Raw genomic sequence first — 26,566 nt, forward strand, 5'->3', positions numbered from 1 at the left:
TTGTATCTTTGTCAAATTTGTTTAACACTTCACCCCATGTCTAGTCCAACAGAAAATATTTTAATTTAAACGATCGACAATATGCAATGATCGATGCAAATGTCAACTGTGTCTAGTCTCTAATTTCTCTATGTCAAATTAAAACTATTTAGAGCAGTAGCCGGTGTATAAATATATATATATAATCTCTATTATTGAGTTAACAACCCACGGGCAAAAGAAGAGTATCCACAATCAATATTCTCATTTAGATTATTATACTTAGCTAATTCGAGATTTATGATCTTAATATTCCACCACAGTTCACAATCGATGCCCATAAACTAACATCATACATATCCAGTTTAGATATGCAAATATTTCCCAACTATTCTGATCCATTCACAGTTATTGCTTCTATGAACACAATAGTTAAAACAATCCCAAGAAATTATAAACCTTCATGAGTATCGTCATAGATAGGGCGACATGACTGAAAAAAGACGAGATCAATTCCATACTCTTGAAGTGATGCCGCACGTAAACTTATTTATATTTAGGCCGTGTTTGAGATTGAAGTATTATACTTTTTAAATTATAATTACTGTAAAAAAAATTTGTAACTATAAAATAAAAGTTAATAATATGTAGTTATATAAGATAATAATTTTTAAAAAATATTAAAGATATAATAAATTTTTTATTACAAAAATATAAAATCAAAGCAACTTAATTTTTAAACTGCAGCTAGCAGTTAGTGTTTATAAATTATTTTAGTGTTATAATTCTTAATTTAGTTAGTTATAAATGCCCAACTTGAATCCCAAATAATGGCTTTAACAGATGTGAAATTTATAACCTGTTTGGGGCAGCTGCTCCCCAGGCCAATTTTAGGGGAATATTCCCCTAGAATTGGCCTGTGGAGCAGCTGCGCGGTGGCAGCGCAGCTGCCCCAAACGGGTCTTTAGTATCCCAACATATATCTAACTTTTGATTCGCTTTGATTTTTTTTGGGAAAGGCATTGACTGTGAACACAGCGCATGCATGATTGTCTTCCAATTCTCCTCGCAGTTGCTTCGGTGGATTGGATAGATTTTTAGACAATTAATGGCCAACGGCAATAGTATCCTTTCACCAGCAATTTTGACTTTTGTTTTGAGTTATCCCTTTTTTGTTTCATTTTTTAAATCTTAATAAATATTTTTATGGTTGATAAATATTTAATTGTGAACACAAATGTCGTTTTCAGGTTTAAAAGTTTTCGGATGGCAAAAAGGCCAAATTTTAAATTATATCAAGGCAAAGCCTGTTATAATTAGCACAAGAACTGATTGGTTGGAAATTTTAGTAAATCATAAATTTGAAATTTGTTTATGAAAAATAATTTAAATGTTAAACGAATAAGTAATGATTTGATAATGCAATGCAACTCCAAGCATGAACAATTTTCGTCGAAATTTTACTTACAAATATTAATGTATCCATTTTTACTTGAACAAAATAAATTAAAGAATAAAGAGAGGATGAGTTTGAGATGGGATACTTAACTCTTAAGCTCCTGCTTGTCTAACACTAAGTCGACATTCAAATAAAGCAAATGCTTTTTGAAATGAATTAGCTAAACCTCTCTTTTTCTTTCTTTTTTTCTTTTTCTTTTTTTAAATTTTAAAGTCCAGCTTTAATTTAACTGTAAACGCTGTTTGGAAACGTGATAGCATTTTTGTATTTTCAATTTCATGTCCTATAGAGAAAAATAAACAGAAAATCTATCTATTAACATAGATTATTGAAAATAGTAATAATCAAAGTCAACTTTATTTTGTGGACGTGATCATTTAATACAAATGTATTAAGTTCCGTCAGAATTTCACAATTTCGCGTATTAAAAACTTGATGGATTAATTTTTAAACAGTATTTGAGTTACCATCTAAATTTAAACTCTAATGAATATAAAAGACCTAAACTCCGAAAGATGAGAATGTCAATTTAAACTTTAATCATACACTCATAGCTTTTGAAAAAAAAAATAAATAAATAACTAAAAGTCACATTCATCTCACCAAAAGCATGGCCCTCGTATTAATAGTTGCATGTTGATTGTTGAACCTCAGCAAACGATTTGGATAGCCATTCAATACATAATTATCTTCTCATCCTCTATATATAAATGTAGTACTTTTTAAAAGGGCCGGAGAGATAAAATTCCTCATAAATAGTATAATTCACTATTTTAATTGACGAGTTTTGGTGAATTGATTTTAGGGAGCAAATAGTACAAAATGGATAATTTGTTCTTTCAATAACGCTCGCAATTGGTCAAAGAACCTGTGTGATAAATTTACAAATCTTAAGGGATTATTTTATATTTTTGCAAACGTCTGGCTCATATGCATTTTGGTTAAAAAAACAGGGACCTCAACGTAAATTAGTCTTTTGGTGTTTATCCACTTCCGCTCGTGTACCGTGTCCCTTTTGAAAATGACAAAAGTCACGGAATACACCACAATCACGACAACGTGGGGCCCAACCATTTTTGGACGTGTCAATTTGTGAGTGAATGGTAACAGTGACAGCACCTGCGCAAGTGGTAATAATCTTCAAATGCGGCAGCTGTTTTAAATTCCTCGTGAATTTACATAACTGCCCCTCCGACGTTGAACTCTTTTTTTCCTTGGTTCTTTATTATTTTTTATTTTTTAATTAAAAATATAATTTTTTGTGTTTATTGATTTTCTTTTTCTTTATTTTTAAAAATAAATTTGAAATGAATAATGATATAACCACAAACTCTTGTACAAATTTATTTTGTATAAACTGGTGTGTCATTAATTCGTTAGTTGAATTAAATATCTTTTAGCCCACATAATTTATTTTTATTATTTTATATTTTCATTCAACTAATGAATTAATGCTACATTAGTTTGTACAAGATAAATTTATACAAAAATTTACGATTGTATCATCACTCATTTAAAATACTCGACGGACAGTTAATATTATCCCTCATTCTTAAATTCATCATTGAAAGTATTCTTAAATGTTCAAGTAACAAATCTAAAAATCTCTTTTGTAAGCATACCGTAATGAGATAAGGTAACGAATCACATTTAGAGATAGCAACCTTAATTTAAGGATAATTCTAGAAAAAAAAAACCTAATTTAACGAATATAATAGGACAAATAAGAGAGAAATTTAGAATTGCACAAAAAAGACTATTTATCTTAAAGGGGGGTCTACGTAAAATTTTGAAAAAACGCTAACGTTTACTAGCTTATTTGTCAAAAAAACAATAGATTACATTATAAAGAATTAATTAGTAAGTTGAATATCCGGGAGTCAAAAATATCGTTAATTTGAAACAAAAGTCATGACTTTATTATGTAGCATGATAACTCAAAACAATAAGCGTGTTTTCTTCTGATAAGAACGATATTGACTTAACGTAATGGTTGCCATGCGCGAATTTCACATGTCATGTTCGGTCCATTTGATTGAATGATTACCAATTTATTCTTTTATTTTCTATATTGAAAGAAGTAACACCTTTATTAGTGGTAATTTATTCACAAAAATAAAGATTGTTATTCTCTACAAACATTGTTAAATTAATAATGTAACTCAAATGATTTATGCTTTTCTTGAATACGAAATTAGAAAATTGAACATGTCGTTTTGTCATTTAAAGAAATTCACCGGTCGTGTAAAAACTCCATTAGAAATTCCTTTCCCACCTGATGGTCAAACAATTGAAGCACAAAATTCTCTTCTCAATTTATCATGCCCCACCACCGCATCCTTTGGTTCATTGATCTCAAGTTGATGTGATTAAAGAACCATGATTAATCAAACATTAGCAACGCAAAGCAAAACCCGCAGTCAAATTGATTCCTAATACCACCGTATAAACCCAAAGAAATAAGGAAATATGATCATCTCCTAATATGAGTTCTATTGAGCTTTTAAAGATATTTTATCATGTGTCTTTTAGTGATAATTTATGGGTGATATTTAACTTTTTATTTTTATTTTTATTTATTTATTAACAACCAATCAGTAATTGCGTTATTTGCTCAGGATATGATCAGATCATAAGGAGAGAATCTTGATCAAAGAAATAAACATAGGTTAATTAACGCTCGTATAAGCGACTTTTGTTTCTAAATAACACGTCACCAATAAATGACTATCATGTATTTAGTAATAGTTGATTTTTTATGCTATCATTATTGAAATAATTTCACGATACTATTAAAATAGTTGAAGGACGATAACACGTTATTTGAAATATAAATTTTTTATGCAAACTTTATAAACACATATATCATTACTCTGATTTAAAAAAAAATTCATATGCAGCCAATAGATAAGTCTTGATCAATACAAAATTGGATCATGCATGAATAATAACGATAAAACATTAGAATATATGCTTGTGATTTTCTTTGAAGTTTACTTGGGGTAAATTTAAGACCAAAAAGAATCTCATATTTTCACATATGGAAATGAGTGCATAATGCGATTGCATTCAATTGAAGGTCCATCTCTTATTGTCTAAATGTCACTAACTTGGTGGGGGCTTTACGTTTTGATCAAGCCAAGTACTTTGACCTGCTAACTGTCATACGCTATTCTTTGAGCTTGATTGATTTCGAAGAAATTTGACAAAAAAAGATAAGATCTCCCCAAAAGTTTGAAAGTCAAAGGATTCGCTGCAACATGAAGGAACAGTAGCCACCGCGCTATCAAGGATAATACCGTGGCAAGAAACCAAATAATCTTTAGTACAAATGCCCAAATGGGTTTATTTAACTGTAATTATAAAAGTATCTCCAATTTTTCATCATATATATATATATATTATGAATTGAAAATATACATAAATATCCACCATCCCTTTTGAGTACTAAATCATCTTACTATGCTGAGATGTATGCTAACTATTATGACCTTGCAGATTATTGCAGATAAAGATTGGCTAGAGTGTGATTCAACGGCTATTATTGCTTGTTATCACCCACTATATATTAATCACCTTGGGAGCTATATGCAAAACTGTTTAAGTTTCTATGCTCTATCAGACTATCACTTTCAAATGCTCTCATTTTTCCAGAGAGAGGAAGCTTTATTGGGGACTCTCTAGTAAATATTCCTATTTGTAAGAGTTTGTAGGAGAATTTCTGGGACTTGCTTAAATACCGTTTTTTTAATTGGTGTTGCAAATTCTATGCTTTCTAATTTCATTTTTCTTTATAGAGCTCCTACATTTACATAAAAATAAAAAATAAAATTTTTTTAGAACTATTATCCAATATTTAATTGATGTGAGTCCAAAAATACTGTAAACAAATTGCAATCATCAACGGTATACCGATTGTTTGCAAAACGTATCAACTTCTATCTTTAGGGTTTTATAAATTAATCACTATTCTCGTGACATTATCAAAAATTGACGTTATTAAATAACGGAGTGAAAAATTGATACACATTTTAGATCTTAGGTGGATTGCCGATGATTTAAAAATAAATAAATTGAGATATTTTTGAAATATTATTAAACATTGGCGGTAAAATTGATAATTGATGTCTGCCATTTAAGCGACGGCAACTTAATGAATGTCACAAGCGGACAAACTTTAATGTGACTTTCCGAAAAAGGGTTCCCAGAAAAATAATCCAACTGAGCAGCCCTCTATTATATTATACACATCCGAGTTCAGAAAGTTAACATACATACAGTCCACAGTCCATCCATTTTGTGCTAATTTTGCTCATCTTAATTTAAGACAGCTTATAAAAAAAATAAATTATTTGCAGATAAAAAATTTATATGAAAGAATTGACGAGAATTGAGAAATTGAGAAAGGGCAAAAAAAGAGCTAATAAAATAATTTTGATTATAAATTGACCTCCTTCCACGAAGCCAGGCTTCGATTCAGGTGCTGCTTGCACTTTCGCACGTTCGTGCGCCGTCCCAAACTCGGCTGACCCTATTAAACTTTTACGGGAAATTTCTACGGTGCTGTACATGCACTCTACTTAAAGTACACCATACAACTTCTATACTAATTATGGCAAAATTTTAAAAACACAAACCCCACCCACCCGCTTATTTATCAAATCAGTATGATTTGATACGTTGATATGATTAATAAACGAGTTAATTTTATATTAATAATAACTGCGATATGATTTTTGGATTAATATGTCAACACAATAGTGCAATAATATGCTTATTAAATATATAAATGACTAAAGAGTTATGACATATAAGATTATTAGATAAATTATAAAAAGTATTATAAATAAGTAAATTTATCAAGTAATCTAATACGAAGACACCAGGGTTATTAAATGAATTGATGCAAATTTTAAACAATTAATTTATGTTAATTGGAAGAAAAAAATTGCGTTATAATTCTTATTGCTAGGCATAAGCATTCAGTTCAAATAAAATAAAATTGAATCGTATCGAATCTAAAATTTATTTCAATTTAGTTTGATAAACCCTAAAAGTTGATTAAATTGAGAATTGAAAACCAATTAAGTTCAGCTTTGATTACCGAACATAAAAAACGATTTAGGTACATTTAAATAAAAAAATATCTAAATCTAATAAAAAATTTTGATTTTCCTCAAATCTCAACCCTCTTTCCTTCAATTACAATTCAAACTAAATTCTGACATGAAATTATAACCTGAGCCCAAATCCGAACCGAATTTGAGCCAAATCAAACTAACTCTTGAACCGGTCTGAGTTAAATTAAAATCAAACGAGTTATAATCCAAATTGAAACTCGAAAAAAATCGAACCAAAACCCTAAATGCTCACCCCCAGTTACGGCCACCCGCCCGATCCCAGAATAACTACCCTAACATATTGCCACGTGTCACACGTCATTCTTATGTACGATAATTTACAAACGAGAGACGAACCAAGAAGCGAGTCCTGCAGAAAGTTAAGCGAAAACGCCAGGCCCACGGGTTAACCGCGGTTAAAACTGAGCCTAACCATAGTTAAATAGATAAAGCCACCAAAAAAGCTTTTTAACTTCGCCTTCCCTCCCTCTGGCTCTGTCTCTGTCTCTCTCTCTCCTTCTTCCCTCTAAAAGCAGGACCAGATCAAATTCATCAAACCTTTTTCTCTCTCCTCTGTTTTCTCTCTCTAAAAGTGGGTTTCAATTTAAGAAAAAGAAAAAGAAAAAGAAGGCTTCTTGGATTACTCTATCGAACAAACAAATAATTATCCGGTACAATTACTATTCAGTATTATTATCGTCTTCATTTTCACTTCCATTTTTTTTTTTGCTGAGTTTTATGTTGTAAGCTCATGTAGTTTTGTTTAGTTTCTGTTTTTTATCTTCTATAAGCTTGTTTTTATGCTAGTGTAAGCAGATCTGAGCTAGTTTATTGAAATTTAAAACCTTTCCTGATAATTTATTAAATTTTTGAAAGTACATAATGGTTTTTTTTTTTTTTAATTTGTTGCATTTATTGTTTTATTACTTGCTCAATTTGTTTAGATTACTTTAATGGGCAGTTTCTATGTATGTTGATTAGGAGTTATTATTGGTTGCAGATTCTGCGTACCTGATTGATTATGCGAGAATGATTTATTTATTTAATTTAATTTGCAGGAGTTCACACTTGATCTACTTTTGCATCAAAATTTTTTTTTTTATTTTGAATTGCAAGTGTGTGGATTTGAGAATCTGAAAGAGGAAGGAAGAGAATTGAAGTGGGTTTGATTTAAGTTTTGAATCGGAGTTGTTTTCTGTTGGCTTATAGTGAATGGGAATCTTTGAGGAAATGGGATTTTGTGGGAACCTTGAGTTCTTCTCGTCTCCCCATGGGGAAGGAGAGGCGTTTCTGGAACATGAACAGGAGACGGCGGCTGAAGAGGATTATAGTGATGAAGAAATGGATGTTGATGAGCTTGAAAGGAGGATGTGGAGAGATCGGATGCTCCTGAAGAAGCTTAAAGAACAGAGCAAGAGTAAGGAATGTGTTGACAGTGCTAAGCAGCGTCAATCCCAGGAGCAGGCGCGGAGGAAGAAGATGTCTCGGGCACAAGATGGAATCCTGAAATATATGCTGAAAATGATGGAAGTTTGTAAGGCTCAGGGTTTTGTGTATGGAATAATTCCTGAGAAGGGAAAGCCTGTGAGTGGAGCGTCTGACAATCTTCGAGCTTGGTGGAAGGAAAAAGTGAGATTCGATCGAAATGGCCCTGCCGCTATTGCCAAGTATCAGGCTGATCATGCAATCCTTGGAAAGAATGAAGATTGTGGTTCTGTGGTGTCTACACCTCACTCCTTGCAAGAGCTTCAGGACACTACTCTTGGATCTCTTTTGTCGGCTCTTATGCAGCACTGTGATCCACCGCAGAGGCGTTTTCCGCTGGAAAAAGGTGTTGCTCCACCATGGTGGCCAAATGGGAATGAGGAGTGGTGGCCTCAGTTGGGTCTGCCAAAGGATCTAGGTCCTCCCCCGTACAAGAAGCCGCATGATCTGAAGAAGGCTTGGAAAGTGAGTGTTCTTACAGCAGTGATCAAGCACATGTTCCCTGATATTGCTAAGATTCGAAAGCTTGTACGTCAATCTAAATGCCTGCAGGATAAGATGACTGCCAAGGAAAGTGCCACTTGGCTGGCGGTAATTAACCAGGAAGAAGCATTGTCCAGGAAACTGTATCCTGATAGCTGCCCTCCAGTATCGGCTGGCGGGAGTGGCTCATTCATCATCAGTGATAGCAGTGATTATGATGTTGAAGGTGTAGAGGATGATCGAAATGTTGAAGTTGAGGAGATCAAACCTCGTGATGTTAATCTCTTTAATATGGGGGCTATGGGAAGAGATAGGCTTATGATGACTCCACCTATGGTTCCTCAAATCAAGGGAGAACTTGTTGAAACCAACTCAGATTTCATTCAGAAGAGGAAGCAGCCTGCTGATCAGTCTCATTTGATGATGGATCAAAAGATATATACCTGTGAGTTTCCCCAGTGTCCCTACGGTGACTACCGCCTTGGATTTCTTGAGAGGAGTTCGAGAAACAATCATCAGTTAAATTGCCCTTATCGCCACAATTCTTCTCAAGGGTTCGGGATGCCAAACTTTCAAGTTAACAATGACCAAACTGTGGCTTTCTCTCGACCTTTTGCTCAACCAACTCAACCTAAGCCGGCAACTCCACCGAAGAACCAGACTCAATCACAATTCAATATTTCAGGACTTGAACTTCCTGATGATGGACAAAAGATGATCACCGATCTGATGTCCTTCTATGATACTAATCATCAGCAGAACAAGAGCTTGAATTCAGGGAATCTTAATGCTATTGGAGATCAGAATCAGCAGCAGGAGCAGCGGAAATTTCAACTTCAAATGGATGATAGCTTTTATAGCCAAGGAGCTGTGATGGGACGCAACATGCCAGGGCAATCTAACATGCCAATGAACAACTCTGTTTTCTCCTCGGCTGAAATTCGTTTTGATCAGTGCAAAGCATTTGATTCCCCATATGATGCCAATCCCAGCGACAGTATCGCTGACTTTAGATTTAACTCTCCATTCAACATGGCATCAGTTGATTACGCCATGGATTCTATTCCGAAGCAAGATGTATCCCTGTGGTACCTTTGAAGAAGGAAATGGACCTGTCATATAAAGTGCTTACATTTTATGTGGTCTCTAGCAGACTAGAAAAAAAAGCTGTACATCATTGGAAGAAGGTTACTGTTACGAGTTCTGCTCCAAAGGTGCGAGACTTCTTCCTTCTAAATTTGGTATGTTTCAAGTCTAGGGTTATTTAGGTTTTGCTTTCATTGCAGTATTGAAGATGGGCAATAAGTAACTGGTAGGAACCACAACCCAATATTCACTGCTGCTGTTGAAGTTTAGGAACAGTGTCTTGTTGCTATGGTTGGTATTGGCCAGTAGTTGTATACATATATATACATATACATTATGTACACATATTTTTAATGTATGCTTGTTTTCCATCCACAACGGCTGTATTTTTTTAAGCATTCACCTAGCCAGATGTGCTACTGGGTATTGTTTTTTGGGGCACGATTCTTATTCCTTTTGTTGTTCTTTATATACGATGGATGGATCGATCGAGGTAAAATAGTTTTGTTTGCCATTTTGTATGCGTAACTCGGAAATGTTAACACTTTCTTTTTCTGTTTGTAAGCTACTGATTCCAAGTTGAAGGAACTTTGATTTTTTCCCCACTTTAAATCTACTTTTGGCTAATGAAGACCGATTTTGAACAGTTGAAATTCAATGTATTTTTTGTTAGGTAATAACACAATCGATTTTGGGAAACAACTTTTTTCAGCATGATTTTAAAGGGGTGTTGCTTTCCCTCTTTGACAAACACTACGCAACCCAGTTAGGAAAACTGCTTAATCGGATGACTCATGATAGGCAAATCTGACCGACAAAACCCAAATGATCCCATGACCACCAAAACAAGCTTCCTTTTGTGCCAACACTAAAAGGGTAGTATTATTACTTACCAGGCATGGACAAGTTATGAAAGTAAATTGCTGCTATTGGACTATTTTAATAAAAATAATTTGCCATCTAATTTCTCCTTTTTAGAAGATAGATATTATTTTTCTAGAGTGCATAGTGTGTGTCGCAATGGATATACACTTTCAAAGTTGGGGTATATAGTTTATATGTGAATTGGTATCTTGCCTCGCACATCAGTTGGAGTACAACTTTGTAAGTTTATAGTTATGTTAGAATCATTTTAATGTAGAGTATCATTTCATAATATACGATCAAGTTGTAATGAGTCTTTTTATTATTTATCATTTTATATGTGTAGTTGTGATTTGTGATCTATCTTAAAACAGTTCTAAAATAGTCATAATTTTATTATTGTAACTTCAAACTACACATTTTGCAAAGAAATGAATATTATAATTTTCTTTTTAGATTACCCTTATTTAAATTTAAAAAAAAAAAGAGTTTGGAGAATTAATTTGAACTTTCTTTATTTGAAATAAATAATAAAAATGAAGTGGGAGATCGAGTGAACTCTATTATCTAATCCGTTAGTGTTTTTTTTTTTTAAGGGTTCAAGGAGGTGACGCGTACTCCGATAATACGACGCCGTGGGCCCATCTCGATATACGCGTCGATCATTGAATGGCTCGTTAAAGGAACAGCACGTGGGGTATTGAGGATAATCTTCAAGTGCGGCGGCTGTGGACTTTTGAGACTGATTTTTTGAATAATTTGAATAATATTTTTCTTTTTCGTTGCGACAAATGCGCTTTTTGTAATAATACACTGAACTTCTCCTGGATTTACGAAACTGCCCTTCCTATTGTCGAATAATTTAATGAGAAACAATTATGAAAAAAAGAATAATTTAATTTTCAAATAAATGAGGAAAAACAACTAATTAAAGGAATTATAGAATCCTAAATTGAGATTGTAAACTTGTAATGGTAATAAAAGAGTCTTAATGGTTTTCATAAATTAACTTTGTCTTGGTTAAGCAGTGATCAATTACGGTAGATTTGTCCATGAAAGAGAGGATCAAAGAGTTTATGTGCATACATTTTTTAAATATATTTTTTAGCCAAAAAAAAAAAAAACAGGTTGGCAATGAGCACGAAAATTTAATAAAGATTTTTTTGGAGATATAAAAAAAAGTAAAATAATTTTAATTTGGATATTAAATTAGACATTATTTTGAGAAAAAAATACAGGAATATGTAGTTTTGATTGAGAAATGAAAACAAGTAAGAATGGAGTATTTTTTTAAAAAATAAAATTTTACATTTAATTTTAGAATAGGGTGAATTTCAATATTTTTAATCCATACAAATATAGCGACATAAAATTTTATAGGACTTTTTAAACATTGTGGATTAGTTTCTTAATAGTTGAGCCGTAAATAAATGACTAAAAATATAGTTGTTTTTATATTTTCGGCGCAAACACTCTCAGCTTATAATTCACACTTTATAAATCACGGATGCTTCAATTAACCATCATTTTGCATGTAAACACGTAGATTCGCATTGTCAATGAAAATATTTTGAAATATTACTTTAAAAGGGTAGCTGTTATTTTTATTTTTATTTTTCTATTTTATATGCATCTTAAACCCCAGAAGCTTATAATTTGGACCCCAAAATATATTCAAGAAGAGGAATCCAAAAACAGAAGAAAGAAGGGCCAATAAAAAAAAAAAAAAACAAATCTCCATTCTTGTTACTTTTTTTGTTAATTGACCAATTTGAGCAAAAGCTTACACTAAGGGTTAGTTTGATAATGTCGTAACTTTTAAAATAATTACTGTTAGTTGTGTTATAGAAATAATTAGCGGTGAAGAAAATTAGTTAAATGATTGTTGAGATTCAGTTTTAAAGGTGCCGTGAGTTTTAAAAGCAGTTGTATGTATTTAATAAATCTTACTCTTAAATTATTATAATAATATAAATGATTGAATTATATATAATATTAAATAAAATTTATTTACACATTTATAAACATGTATATACAATATATTTTTTTATTGTGTACATATGTTAATTGATAAATAAAATAAACATTTTACACTATTAATTTTTTTATTTTACTATCTCAATATAGTTGGTTATAATAATAATTTCTTTAAAGTTAATGATTTCTTCTAATTAATAAGAATAATTTTTATTTTTATTATATATATATAAGAATATATATGAAATTACACTAAGTATAAAAATAATTTTTCAAAATCAAATTTTACTACCCATTCGTTGATTTTCATAATATGTAATAGGATGAGATAATTGTTAAGAATAAATTAAAAAAAAACATATCAAACAGTAAACTTAACTTTTAATTTTTTAAATTTACTAAATCTCAGATGGGCCCTAAAGCTGATAATAGCTTAAGCTTTTTTATATCGCGTGAAGTTTCACTAGACAAGTCAAAATTTGCACTAAATTCTTACCCCCACGTGCGTCAAATATTTATAGTCCTTAAAGTCCTTCAAACAAAGCCAAAATTCTCCCTCCCATCAATTTTACCAGGCCCCACAGCGCTTTCTAGGTTCAATTGATTTATTTTATTTATACTTTGACCAAACTTTTTATAAAAAAAATTATTTATTCAAAATGATTAACAGTTCAGCACTTATTATTCTTGCACTCGAAAAAGAATAAGTCTTCTATCTTGTTCGAGACTTCACCATGTCTTGATAAAGACTTGGTTGATCCTCCATATTTGTTAAACATAATTCTAGGACTTAGTGAGAGCAATTTACGTTAACTCAATGAAAGTCATTGGTGCGATCATTTTTATTTCATTATTTTCAAAGATTAATCTTTTGAATTGAGTATTTGCATAATTGCATCTTTTCATTTTTTACCCCCCTCCCAATTTATCTTTTTTTTTTTTTTTTTTTTTTTACTTTAGTTATCAAATTCTAGCTAGCATATTACAAACTTGATATCATGGTCACATTTTCATCTAGCACCTACAGTTATATGCGTCCACACTATATGCACTATACTTCATAATTATGGATTCCAACTTCATTATTTAGTATTGTAGTGCTATGATTTTATCTGCATAAAATCACAGTTTCAAACTCGATAGTTGTAAATACTTATCAAACACATTATTCGTATAATTTTAGAAGTTAAGTTGTAAGTTTAGAAGCTAAGTTGGTCAATATCAATATTAATCTATGGTAATGCAGCCGTAGTATCACCTTTTGTAAATAATGAAAAATAATATAATATATAGTTAAAAAAAAACATGTTAAAATTGAGATTTGTTAACTTATATAATAAGGTAACAAACACCAATAAATACACAAGCGTTAGATTTCAATCTAACGGCTGTGTAAATGTAAGGTAATAGTATTAAAAACTATAGAGAAATGAGAATACTTACCACATTTATAATGTTTGTTACCTTATCATGTAAGATAATAAGAGCCGTTAAAATTCGGTTCATTACATCAAACATAGAGTATACATATTTACATCACAGTACAGCAATGAGAAAATAGTTCAGTTTACAGATGCCAATATATAACGGCATTTGTTCAAGTAAACCTCCGTGAAATTTAAGGAGAAAAACAAAGGCGCTAATCTCTTGCCACGTTACATAACCTGATTTGTTAATTTTAAGAAAGAAACGAACAAAAGAAACACAGAAGTGAGTCCCACAAAAGTAGTAGTAAAAATTATTAAACTCTGCATAATCAGCAGCGTAATCCAAATTCCCGCGTTTTAACCGCGGTTAAAAAGAAACTGACCGTGGTTAAATAAATGCAAAACAAAAGGTCACCGCTCTCGCCAGTCGCGAAAAAGATTTTACTGTGTCACTTCGCTTTCCTTTGTTTTTTAGCTTCTTCGTCTTCCTTCTGGCTCCATTACAAAAGCCGGAGGGAACAATCCCACATCCCATCAATTTCAACATCAAAACGGTTTTGATGGCTCGAACCAACAAGTGAAAAAAATCATCTCGTCTCAACTTAGCCGGTACATTTAACTTTCATTTGCGACTTCTTTTTTTCCTTCTTTTCCCTCAATTTTTTTTTTTTTTTGATTCATGTTAAATTAAAGTTATAGTTTTGTTCTCTTGTAAATGATCTTCAGCTCTTTTGAGCATGTGGGTTCTTATTCTTTTGGCTTTTGGATCATCACTGCTGCGGTTTATGTGTTAAGCTCGTGTCGTTTTGGTTTGGCTTGGCTTGGCATACTGGGTTCACTAAAATTTGCAGCAGGCTCTGTCTTTTTCTCTGTCCTTTTTTTTTTGTCTTTTCTAATTTGGGATTATTTAGTTTTAAATTTGTCTTAATTTCATTTAAGTAAAATTAACGAAAGCTTTCATTGTGATCGAAACCCCGAACTTCCGGATTTGTATGGATAATTTAGTTCCGTGTTTGTGTAGCTTGTGTTCAAGATAAGTGATTTTATTTTAATTATTCGTTATTATTATTATTATTATTATTATTTTTTCTTTTGCTTATTCGGAAGGGAATCTGGCTGTAAGCTTCTGTTAAAAGCTATTACACTTTTTTTATTTTTTTTGGGGGGGGGGGGGGGTGGGTTTGCCGTTTATGTATTTTAGTTCCAACTGTAGGCAGATCTGGGCTCTGGTAATGTGGGTCATTTTTTTTTTTTAAATAAATTTCGTTTTGTTAAAAGCTCTTGACACATTAATTTGTTGTAATTTTGTTTTTTGTTGCATTTATTATTTTATTACTTGCCTTGTTTATCTAATTAATGGGTTTATGGGAATTTGTACTTGGGGTTATATGTCTTTGAATAGAAGTTGATACAGATTCACTGTACCGGGTTTATCTAAGCTGGAACTGATTTGTTTTATTTATTTAATTTGCAGGACTTGACGGTTAATGTATATTTCTATATTCTGAATTGCAGAGTTCTCTGTTTTCAAGTTATTTGTGGAGTACTTTTGTGCATTTGTTGGTCGAGAGGGAGAGAATCAAAGTGATATTGACCTGGTTCAATTAAGCTTGGAATCGAGGTTGATATTTGAGGCTATAGTGAATGGGAATCTTTGAAGAAATGGGATTCTGCGGAAACCTTGAGTTCTTCTCAGCTCTCCCGGGGGAAGGAGAAGCAGTTATGGGGCATGAGATGGAGACGGCAGTGGAAGAGGATTGTAGTGATGAAGAAGTGGATGTTGATGAACTCGAGAGGAGGATGTGGCGAGATCGGCTGCTCCTGAAGCGCCTTAAAGAGCAAAACAAGAGTAAGGAAGGAGTTGATAGCGCTAAGCATCGTCAATCTCAGGAGCAAGCCCGAAGGAAGAAGATGTCTCGGGCACAAGATGGCATCCTTAAATACATGCTCAAAATGATGGAAGTTTGTAAGGCTCAGGGTTTTGTTTATGGAATTATCCCTGAGAAGGGGAAGCCAGTGACTGGAGCGTCTGATAATCTTCGAGCTTGGTGGAAGGAAAAAGTCAGATTCGACCGTAATGGCCCTGCGGCAATTGCTAAGTATCAGGCGGATCATGCTATTCCTGGAAAGAATGAAGATTTTGGTACCGTGGTGTCTACGCCTCACACCTTACAAGAGCTACAAGATACTACTCTTGGATCTCTTTTGTCGGCTCTGATGCAGCACTGCAATCCACCGCAGAGGCGTTTTCCTTTGGAAAAAGGTGTTGCTCCACCGTGGTGGCCAACTGGGACTGAGGAGTGGTGGCCTGAGTTGGGTCTGCCCAAGGATCAGGGTCCTCCCCCTTATAAGAAGCCTCATGATCTGAAGAAGGCTTGGAAAGTGGGGGTTCTCACAGCGGTGATCAAGCACATGTCCCCTGATATTGCTAAGATCCGAAAGCTTGTTCGCCAATCTAAATGCTTGCAGGATAAGATGACTGCTAAGGAAAGTGCCACTTGGCTGGCAATAATTAATCAGGAAGAAGCTTTGTCTAGGAAACTGTATCCTGATAGCTGCATTCCGGCGTCTACTGGAGGAAGTGGTTCTTTCATCATTAGTGATATCAGTGATTATGATGTTGAAGGAGTAGACAATGAAAGGAATGTTGAAGTAGAGGAGATTAAACCACTTGAAGCCAATCTTTTCAACATGGGTGCTATGGGATCAAGAGATCGGCTTATGATGCCTCCATCCTTGGTTCCTCGAATCAAGGGAGAGGTTTTTGAGACCCACTCAGAATCCATTCAGAAGAGGAGGCAGTCGGCTGATGAGCCACATATGACGATTGATCAAAAGATTTATACCTGTGAGTTTACCCAGTGCCCCTACAATGACTACCACCATGGCTTTCTGGACAGGACTTCGAGAAACAATCACCAGCTGAATTGCCCATACCGCAATAACAGTTCTCAAGGGTGTGTAATGCCAAACTTTCAAATTAACAATGACCAACCTGCAGTGTTCTCTCTACCATTTGCTCAGTCTACTCACCCGAAGCCAATAACTCCAGTAAAGAACCAGACTCAACCTCAGTATAATGTATCGGGACTTGGACTTCCTGATGATGGACAAAAGATGATTTCTGATTTGATGTCCTTCTATGATACTAATCTTCAGCCTAATAAGAGCATGAGTCAGGGGTGTCTGAACGTTACGGAAGATCGAAATCAGCAGCCAGAGCAGCAGAAATTTCAACTTCAGCTGGATGATAGCTTCTATAACCAAGGCGTAGGTGTTATGAAGGGGGGCAACATGCCCGTGAACAACCCTGTTTTCTCCTCAACTGAAGTTCATTTTGATCAATGCAAAGCATTTGATTCCCCATTTGATAACAATCCTGGCGATAATATTGCTGAGTTCAGATTTAACTCTCCATTCAACATAGCATCAGTTGATTATCCCATGGATCCTATCCCAAAGCAAGATGTTTCCATGTGGTACCTTTGAAGAATGAAAGCTGATCTTCATGCTTCCGTTTGCCGTAGACTCTAATAGAAGTTGAAAAAGGCTGTATATTATGGGAGAAAGGTGTGAGGCTTCTTCCTTTTAAATTTGGTTACTTAATGTGTTCAGTATTTAGATGTTTAAAAGCCCCTGTAAGCTTGGGTTTCTTTGAAGTCTAGGGTTATCTAGTTTGTCTTTGCAGCAGTGTTGAATAAGGGGCAATAAAATATTGGTAAGGAAACCCCCAACCCAATGTCCAAAACTGCTTTTGATGTTTAGGGACTAAGTCTGGTTGCTATGGTTGATATTGGCATGTAGTTGTACACATACATATATAATCTATGTACACATACTTTTATGTATGTTACTATCTTGTGTTTCTTTTTGTTGTTATTTGACCATGGTACTGGATTGGATTAGCATGACAGCCAGTAGGCACTGTTAATTTATAATGAATAGATGGGAAGTTGTGAAAAGTTCCGCCTGCTGTTTTGTATGGTTTACTTGGAATTATACAGAAAATTCCCAATTTTAAAGAATGAGCTTAAGAGGCATTTTACCAAGGTACACAATATCGAGAATGAAGCATATCATAATTTTCTATTTCACATGCTTTTGACCTGCTCTTCTTGCAGTGCCAAAGTCGAAATTAGAGAGCAAGTCATTTTGAGCCAGTGATGAGAGGATAACAGGTAGTCTTTTCCAGAATTGGAGCAGTGATGAAAGGATAATGTGTACACACTAGGAAAGCTTGGAGACCTTACTAAATGGTTATGCCGGTATTTTTTTTTCCTGAAAATGGAAATATGTGGAGTCAAATTACCCTTACTTTTTGTTGGGAAAACTTAGCATCAGATTACTGTGGGATTTTGGCAAATTCTAAGGTCCAAATGCTTGTGCAGTCAAAGTTAGGCGTAGACACGCTCAAGCAAGTTGCCGTTGGAGTAATCTAATAATAAATCTTTTATTTCATTATTAGATTTTTTTTTTTTTCAAATGGGGTTAAAATTTTGATATCAAATTATTGTCAGAGTCCGTGTCATTGTTGGCAGAAAAAAAGCATATACAGCCAACTTATTCATAACCGAATTTGATGTGTTGTTGAGCTTAATATTTGGGTAAGATCATTAACATATTGTCGTGAAAGATATGTTTGTAGATTGAGATTGTCTTTTTGCTTTAGCTTTAGCTTTGGTGATCAAGAAACACATTGAAGAATCAGAGAGCCTAGACATTGTGAATAAGGAACTTCAGTACAAATCAACATAGAAAGGATGTATCACCCAGATGTCAGAGATACAAGTAGCTATTCCTGACTACAAGTCTACAACTAACTGAAATATGGACAATTCAATAGCACTAGCCAAACCTTATTTGAACGAAATCCAATTCTGTCAATAGAAATGGTTCACAAATGGTCATATTTATAGAAACACACCTTTGCCTGCTCTTTCACATGCTGCAAGCTTTGCAGAAGATGATGGCTCTGAATTCGATCAGCCTGCCCGAAGATGATACATTCTTCAACACACATATACCAATAGCAATATAACTTTGAAGCTATATTTAGAACAAGAGCGATTACAAAAAACAAACACAGGCAGACTGATATTACACAACAATGTAGCCATCTATATTAAAATTCCAGAGAAGAGGAGGAAAGAGAATTTGTGGGGGAGAGAGACTGCAGTCCATGTATTCAGTACCTATCTCAGATTACCATAACTCTCCACTATGTATCCAGAACTGCTGAACATTCAGCAATTCAACAAAAGATAATAAAACGGTACATAATTTGCTCAAATGAACAAGTCAATGAACAAGTCCTACAGGCTTGCTTATTGTTGGATTCTTCATTCTGACCTAACTGTTGAGACAGATGAAAACAATACATAGTTGCTTGGGTATCCTTAATCTCTGCCTCTTTGAATTTATACAAAGACACCTACCAATGCTAGAAAAGAAGCTCAATAACTGCACAGAAGTAATAACTGGTTCAGTGTTTTTTTGGCGACCCATAGCAAATGATTATGATGGAAAGTATTGTGATCTAATAGACAATTGGTACTAAAATATTTCAGTTACCAAGCAGCCAATCCCACAGAATTGATGATAAATCCAGTGAGACAAACTGCAGATTCAGAATAGATGATAACTCCAGTTAGACAAATTACAGATTCAGAGAGCACCAGATGCTGCTCCAGGCAACATGTAAGATAAAAATAATTTATGCTGTGGTGAGAAATATGGTCTTTAGTTCATATTGTTTGTTGACACTATTGCATCAACGTTTCACTTTCACATTGCTTTTGGTAGTGTAAATAAGAGACCATCTAGCGAAAAGTTTTATTATAGTATTTCATAAGACTATCCGTGTATCATCTACCGGCTATTTTGATCTCTGAAAAATAAATGGCTTAAACAACCAAAATTTTTATCTTTTTAATGCCAGAGAGGGAGTATCCAGAAGTTATATAAGTCGAACCTGGCTTCATTGACTATGGATACGGATGCTATTCTGGTCTCCCTGATGATCCATACGTCCAGATTTACACAAGTCCTGAGAAATTAACCTGAACTGGCAATAGGCAGAACGCAGCTGTTGATATATCTCTTCCATTCTCCCACCCTGCTCATCTTGTCGATCCATCTCTGTAAGAACCTGTCAAAAACTAATTCATCATAGATGGGAAACAAACATGGAAATGCATACAAATAGAGAGGGAGAAATTTCCAAAGCACCTGGGCAGACATCTTAGTAAATGTAGGAAAAAATCGCTGCCTACAATACTCGTTAAATAAAAGAGTGCCAAAAATAAGTGGAATAGTGAAACCGAATGCGACTGTTGACCGTTTAATCCCAAAAACTCCGAGAGCAATAATTTGTGTCAAGACAAGCGAGACAATTGTAGAATTGTGAGCAATGGGCCAGAATTTTCCCCCGCTTTCATAATCCGTTGTATACACATTGATTATCTGAAAAAGTAATTTGATAATCAGCAATTTTTGCAGCACATGCGTGCACAGATACTCACAGAGCAATAATGAATACGTAACCCATCAACGGTTCTAAGCAGATCACTTTTTACTGCTTGTTCGCAGACAGAATAAGTAAATGGGTCTTGCAGCTTGAGATGAGTGTGCAAAAACAAACTTGAATGCAACAAACAGTGGGGACAGTTTCCTTTCCCCACTATTAATTCTCATGAATGTTCAGCATATTACTCTTTTTTGTCTCATTAGTAACAATAAATTCCAAAAAATTCCATCCTCGTCTCCTCATTAATATTTTTCTTAATTTGTGGATCAAAACATATCAGATCATCAACTAGTTTAAAAAGACAATAAGAATAATCATTCCTTGAATACCCAACAACAAAGCAAATGGCATGTGTGTAATGAGTCAGATGATAAAATTTATACATGGAGAAATTCCAAAATTAATCTCATATTTTCATTTAGGTCTGGAAAACACAGTGCTTTTCTTCTCTTATTTTATACAGTATATTTTTCTTCACTCTTACGCATTTTTATTAGTTTGAATTGATTTCTCTGTCTAGATAATTTTGGTTTGATTTTCCAATTTAGGCAACAAGGTACTGCTAATAAATAAATTCATATGTAACATGATCACAAAAGCCAACAAATATAGTCCTAACAATTACTGTCACTGTTGTTTGAATTCAGCAAACTTGTGCACAAGATGCTGAACAGATGAAAGAACATTATAGTTCACGTATAGTAGCTACTGAAACCAAAACTACCAATAGATGTACTCGCCGTGACCTAGACTCGGTAAACAGCAAAAAGGAGCATGATTCAAATTAAAATTTCAGTAACCTTGAGGTTAAGTACATAAACACTCCAAATCATGGAAAATAAAAGGGAGTAAATCTCTAATAGAGACAACTAAACTAATAGATTCTCTTTCACAAAATTCGAAGAAAAGCATATAAGAATTGAAGAGGATGGAAGTATTGACTGGAAATAAGAACCTGGTTTTTGTACACGAGGTAAGCAAGTACAAAATATATCAGCAAGAGAGGCAATATCAATGGTGCCATAACTGAACAGATGAAGCCAAGAAAACCAAACATGAGCAGTTTCGAAACTTCTGTATGATATGGGAAGGATAGAAATCCATTAGGCTGATCTTCCTTGATTCTGCACACACACTTTTTCATAGTGTTGTAGACAAGACCTAGAGGTTGCACCATTTCAACAGCCAAACTTGCCCAACCCGATGTTAAAACATACGTCATGAAGAAGCTAGCCTGCAGAAATTCATACATGAAAGTTTCAATTAGAATCATTTTTTATGTTTTTCAGCTATCTGGAAGAGAAATAAAGGAATTGTGAAATTTTTTTTACTATGTCCAGTCACATTGGCTACAGGGCTACAGAATAAATCCTTGAAGAGAACATTAAGTCTTGATGCAATCAGTTTTGAGATATCTTTATTATTAATCAGATTATGGCACATATGGAAGGAAATAGACCAATTCAAGAACCATGGAAAAATCACCTGGATTGGCACAGCTGCAGCCAGTTGGTTCAGTATGATCTTAACACTTGATATTGCATTCAATTGCCCCATAATGGACCCTGATAAAACATTAACGAAGAAAACATTCCAAATTGTAAAGGACAAAACTTTGATGCATGCACTCCTTTTCCTCCCACTATGTGAGACAGATCCCTCCACTGTTGAAAACAGCATCATTGTTGGTGGAACAGCATACTGAAATAAAATCAAAATGACACTTGGAAGGTAACCTGTTACCAGCTGTTTGATGTATTTCCTTCATATAAACACAAGATAAGTTCAGAGAAATTTCATATCTATTTCAAAGCCTATCAAGTAAACAACAATGCTTTATCAACCCAAAAATTGGAAACACCTGTAATCTAAAAACATATGTTCCGGTAAAATCTTGTTTTTCTATAAATGTGCAATGTTGTCAAGTGCATTATTTTTAACTTCGACAGTTTTTATCCATGTGTAATACTGATAGGTGAGCCATGTCTAGAATACATGTATCAGAATGACAAATATAAACACATATGCGTTTGTAATCACAGTTATAATACTTACTGTTTAAACATTCCTTTCAGAAATGGAAATGCATGTGACAGCTGGTGAAGTCGAGTCAAGCCTTGTACAAATGCTACAGGAGCAAGAAAAACAATCATGAAAGCAATAGCAGCCAGAAGTATTGCTATTTTGCGAAACCACAGTTGTCTATATGGTATACAAAGATTTGACCAAAGAACATCATTTGGTTCAGGAGCCAATTCTGTTACCCATAACATGGGATTCTCTGAGTGAAGAACCTCGGCAGCAACAATGGCAGCATAACGAGTCTTAAAATAAACGAAAGCAACTGCATACTCCTGCATAATAGACCATACCACAATAGGTCACAGTATTGCTCTGTTCCTGGAGTTTGTAAAGCTTACCAGCTCACTTTGGATACATATGGGTTAGGTTCTATGGCACCACATTTTTGACACAAATTCATGAACAACTTTTGGATCCTTGCACTTTTAATGGTTTAGATTAAATCCCACGTGTTCATTGATTGCATTGCATTAATTGCATATGTCAGATTTAATCTCAACCGTTGAAAATGTGGATCCAACAGTCAAGAATTTGTATAAACATCTTTCACTAGACCTTTACATCAAATAGTTCATACCACATATGTCATAGTTACACAATGTTCCCTCACCGGTCACTAACATGGGAGACAACAATAGGCTCACTAAATTTGAACACCACAAATATGGTGAAAGGTATTAAAAATAGCAAATGAAATCCTAAGAACATCATAAAATATGTTTTAAAGACAGATGAGAATATTCTTAGAGGCATAAACAGGTAAAACTACAAAGAGCATAACATTCCCTGTTAGAATTTAAAAGTGTTAAAAAAAAAAAGAAAAGAAAAATGCAAACATTCACTTTACTAGTAATACATTCATGTAGCCCAACTAAAGCCTCCCAATGCTGCTATATCTATATATATTAATGGTTACAAAAAGTTGTTACCCAATAGAATTGCAATTTGCAAAACAGGAAATACAAGAATTAAGTTTTGACAGAGAGATTGAAGATGAAGCAGAATAATACGTCCACAAAAGCACTTTGAAAATGCAAATGATCAAGGGTAAATATATTTTCCTATAAGCTTAATTATTTGGGATTAAAGTAATTTAACATGGTAACAGTGCCTTTATGGACAAAGTTTTATGTTGGAAGATTTAAAATCTCTTAATAATTAAATTCCAAAACAGAAGGGTCTGAGTAATCTATGTGATTAATCCTTCGATAAAATATGGTCATGCACTGAAAGGAGTGCACTAAGAGGTAAATTGTATTATATGGCCTTTAACTAGATGTTTAATATTTTGGGACAGATGTTCATTCTACTTAAAACAATAATCAACAAGCTCAGATGTTCAAACAAAACCACCTATATATGACAGACAACCATGATGACAGCAAAACACAATCTTTAGCTCAATTTAGGCAAAGATTTTTTACCTTCTCAGAAGCTAAATCCGAAATATCAAATCCGATGTTCTCCCTAACACTATCTGATTCATCAGAAAGGACCTCAAAAGAGTTCGGCTTTCCACAAAGGCATGGCAGTAAACTCAATTTAGACTTCTCCTCTGTGGAAAAATTCTTAACAAGCTGGCACATATTCTCTGCATCATTCTACAACAAAGCAATCTCAGAGACCAAATATAGAACATATTACAGATTTCTTGGCTTCACTTCTTTCAGTTAGGAGCCAAATAAAAGTTTAAAACAATTTGACTTATGCCTTTTAACACCAAATTTCCTCTATAATTCCACAAAGTGTAGTCTAACATCATACTGTTTGCTATTTTCAGGAACGAACTGTCAAACAATTCTTAATTTCATTCAAATTTTTTCATTAATTCTGCATTCAGTATCATTTTAATCTCCATACAGGATGCGAAAGTCAGCATATGGAGGCCAAATGCTGTAAGTGGCATCTGTTGAATATCTAAATTATTTTGAAAACTAAAGCCATAAAATTTGATAAAGCGAAAAAAGGCGCATGAAATTCATTTAATTAGAGATTTCTAGAAAAATAAAATAAAATTCTGATGCAATCAAGCTGCATAAACAATAAATTAATATTTCATCATCAGAAATCACTCAATAATACAGATGCGCACCATCAGTTTCCGAACTGTACTTGCTCGATAGACTATTTGATGTGATAAGTAGCTTGACGAATAGTAATTCATAAAGAATTGTTTCACAGAATCACTGTATGAATGTTCTGAAGACCAAGGAACAGCACGGACAAGAACTGTAAAGTGGCTTGGATCTGGAGGAGATCCGGTAATGTGTGCCAGCCTCGTTCTAGTGATGCTTTTATACTCCTATGGAAAAGTGGCAATGGTTATATATATGATTCAGAAAATATTATGAAGAAAAGAATTGATAGAAAATTCATCATGAAACAATGGAACTGTGGGTCTAAATTCTTCATACTTACGAAGTATAGGAGAACACAAGCTGACCAGGATATGACATGTAAAGCAAGGCAATGGACCCAAAACCTAGGGAAAAGGGGGAAAAAAATGAGTGATCACTTCAATTTAATGATTTATTTTACGACAAACTCAAAACATTGTGTTGACATCACATATGCCACCAGTGAGAATAAGAAAGCAAGAATGACAAGGTTAAAAATAACTTTTCTGAAATTTGTGCTGACAATTTTCTGTCAGTCCCTCCACAGAAAAGAAGAACATAAAAAAGAAACAGATATCCTAGATATTCCGTAATCGAAGCATAGAACAAAGTGAATCCATTGTTTCATCTTAACTAATTGTCTGCCTGAATCAATATGTATGCATCTACAAAATCGTTAATATACAATTAGAAAAATGAAGTCCCTCTGCAAAGTGGGTTCAACAAAATAAAAATTACTGTCGGTACCATTTTGAACCTTCTTCGACATTTGCAATTGTGAATACTTCTAGAGATTCTGAAGAAATTTCCATATGGATAATGTCATTCCCGTAATAATTCACTGGAAGCACTAGGAGAATGCAAATGATAGCAGCAATGCTGAAGATTCGAATGCTGTGGACCAAAAAATTGCTGAGCGGTCAGTAAAACTGCAACAAGCATAGGAACAGAATTAAGGCTGGGAAATTCATCAATACATCAATGTTTGAAAAATTCATGTAAAGGTAATTTGAGGCAGAGTATACATACTTAGCATTTAGAATTGAAATACAAAAGCCATTAACACAAACATTTTTAAACAAGTTACTAATGAAGAAGAAATTCTACAAGAATGTAAACAAGCCAGCATCAAGAAGTTTTGGGTTAGATCACCTGAAAACAATGATTCTGATAATAATCACTGCATCCATGCCGCCAATAGCCAATATTTCATCTTCAGATGTTTCCCAGGCCTTGACTATCCAACTAGAGGAGGATGCAAATCTCTCCAAGCTGAAAGAATCATCGAGTCTATTCCCGACTGAAGCAAGCCTTTTCCCAAAGTAGACACTTAAATTGCTTGGTTGCTTTCTCAATATTGAATACACAGACAACAGCAAACTAGTGACTGATATATTGATTCCAGCAGAAGTTAAAAGAGCAGAAACGTCCATCTCCTTCCACTTTATATGCAAGTTCTACAAATTAATCTAACAGAACATCAGTATTATATTATGTGCTGCAAAATCTAATCATTCTAAATAATCTTGAATTTACAAAATGCTGTTCCATTAAAAACATAATAGATTCTGATAAACCGGTGACTGTATCCAAGAACCAAAATCTCATCCAAGATCTTAGAAAACACATTAAATTCAATAAATGTATATCTAGTTTTACGGTGCAGTAAACAGTTATGAACCATTAAAACACATCCTGGTAATAGAAAGTCTATTGTAAAACCGTAACATAAACCAAAAGCACCATTAACAATGTGAAACAAGCCCACACTCCATTGAATAAAAATACATTAAATGTGAAACAAGACCACACTCCATTGAATAAAAATGCATTAAACAAGTCAAAGTTTTGGCTTTGCTAGGCTTGATTTAATTATGTCTCTAAAGCCCTGTTTGGGGCAGCTGTGCTGTCAAATTGTTTAACAAGTCTTCTATTGTTTCTAATTTGACACGAACTAAGCT

General features: G+C 33.8%; 3 protein-coding genes across 6 annotated transcripts; 2 read left to right on the forward strand and 1 right to left on the reverse strand.

The window, feature by feature from the left end:
* The first annotated feature begins 7,043 nt into the window (after positions 1-7,043).
* LOC18040526 (ETHYLENE INSENSITIVE 3-like 1 protein) lies at positions 7,044-11,317 on the forward strand. Of its 3 annotated transcripts, none has more exons than XR_002905271.1 (3): positions 7,044-7,229; positions 7,617-9,740; positions 11,073-11,317. XR_002905271.1 is itself a non-coding variant. In XM_006432474.2 (2 exons), exon 2 carries the CDS (start codon positions 7,771-7,773, stop codon positions 9,622-9,624), a length of 1,854 nt encoding a protein of 617 aa, XP_006432537.1. In that variant the 5' UTR covers positions 7,044-7,229; positions 7,617-7,770; the 3' UTR covers positions 9,625-10,065. The 3 variants fall into 3 exon arrangements, 1 of the variants encoding a protein (XP_006432537.1); XR_002905270.1 differs by lacking the exon at positions 11,073-11,317 and adding an exon at positions 9,813-10,065; XM_006432474.2 differs by lacking the exon at positions 11,073-11,317 and having other exon boundaries at positions 7,617-10,065.
* Positions 11,318-14,294: 2,977 nt separating this feature from the next.
* Positions 14,295-17,815, forward strand: LOC18043186 (ETHYLENE INSENSITIVE 3-like 1 protein). Of its 2 annotated transcripts, none has more exons than XM_006432478.2 (2): positions 14,295-14,489; positions 15,355-17,815. In XM_006432478.2, exon 2 carries the CDS (start codon positions 15,525-15,527, stop codon positions 17,367-17,369), a length of 1,845 nt encoding a protein of 614 aa, XP_006432541.1. In that variant the 5' UTR covers positions 14,295-14,489; positions 15,355-15,524; the 3' UTR covers positions 17,370-17,815. The 2 variants fall into 2 exon arrangements, with proteins under 2 accessions (XP_006432541.1, XP_006432540.1); XM_006432477.2 differs by having other exon boundaries at positions 15,396-17,815.
* Positions 17,816-19,472: 1,657 nt separating this feature from the next.
* On the reverse strand, positions 19,473-26,045 carry LOC18040228 (CSC1-like protein RXW8). The gene is made up of 11 exons (XM_024183183.1): positions 25,758-26,045; positions 25,353-25,499; positions 24,907-24,970; positions 24,581-24,790; positions 23,913-24,089; positions 22,462-22,760; positions 21,892-22,168; positions 21,362-21,640; positions 20,109-20,342; positions 19,852-20,028; positions 19,473-19,497 (listed from the first exon to the last, which is right to left on the reverse strand). Exons 1-10 carry the CDS (start codon positions 26,036-26,038, stop codon positions 19,858-19,860), a joined length of 2,139 nt encoding a protein of 712 aa, XP_024038951.1. The 5' UTR covers positions 26,039-26,045; the 3' UTR covers positions 19,473-19,497; positions 19,852-19,857.
* Between the last annotated feature and the right edge of the window lie 521 nt (positions 26,046-26,566).

Source organism: Citrus clementina, unplaced genomic scaffold (assembly GCF_000493195.1).
Source record: "Citrus clementina cultivar Clemenules unplaced genomic scaffold, Citrus_clementina_v1.0 scaffold_5, whole genome shotgun sequence".
In the NCBI taxonomy this organism is placed as follows: domain Eukaryota; kingdom Viridiplantae; phylum Streptophyta; class Magnoliopsida; order Sapindales; family Rutaceae; genus Citrus; species Citrus x clementina.

What these genes read in the sequence shown, in the direction of transcription:
- LOC18040526 (XM_006432474.2), top strand. Translation starts at nt 7,771, where the DNA reads ATGGGAATCTTTGAGGAAATGGGATTTTGTGGGAACCTTGAGTTCTTC.
- LOC18043186 (XM_006432478.2), top strand. Translation starts at nt 15,525, where the DNA reads ATGGGAATCTTTGAAGAAATGGGATTCTGCGGAAACCTTGAGTTCTTC.
- LOC18040228 (XM_024183183.1), bottom strand. Translation starts at nt 26,038, where the DNA reads ATGGACGTTTCTGCTCTTTTAACTTCTGCTGGAATCAATATATCAGTC. An exon ending in CTGCAGCTGTGCCAATCCAG is followed by an intron (nt 21,641 to 21,891) that starts GTGATTTTTCCA and finishes GAATTTCTGCAG; the next exon opens with GCTAGCTTCTTCATGACGTA. An exon ending in ACCTCGTGTACAAAAACCAG is followed by an intron (nt 20,343 to 21,361) that starts GTTCTTATTTCC and finishes TTACTTTTTCAG; the next exon opens with ATAATCAATGTGTATACAAC.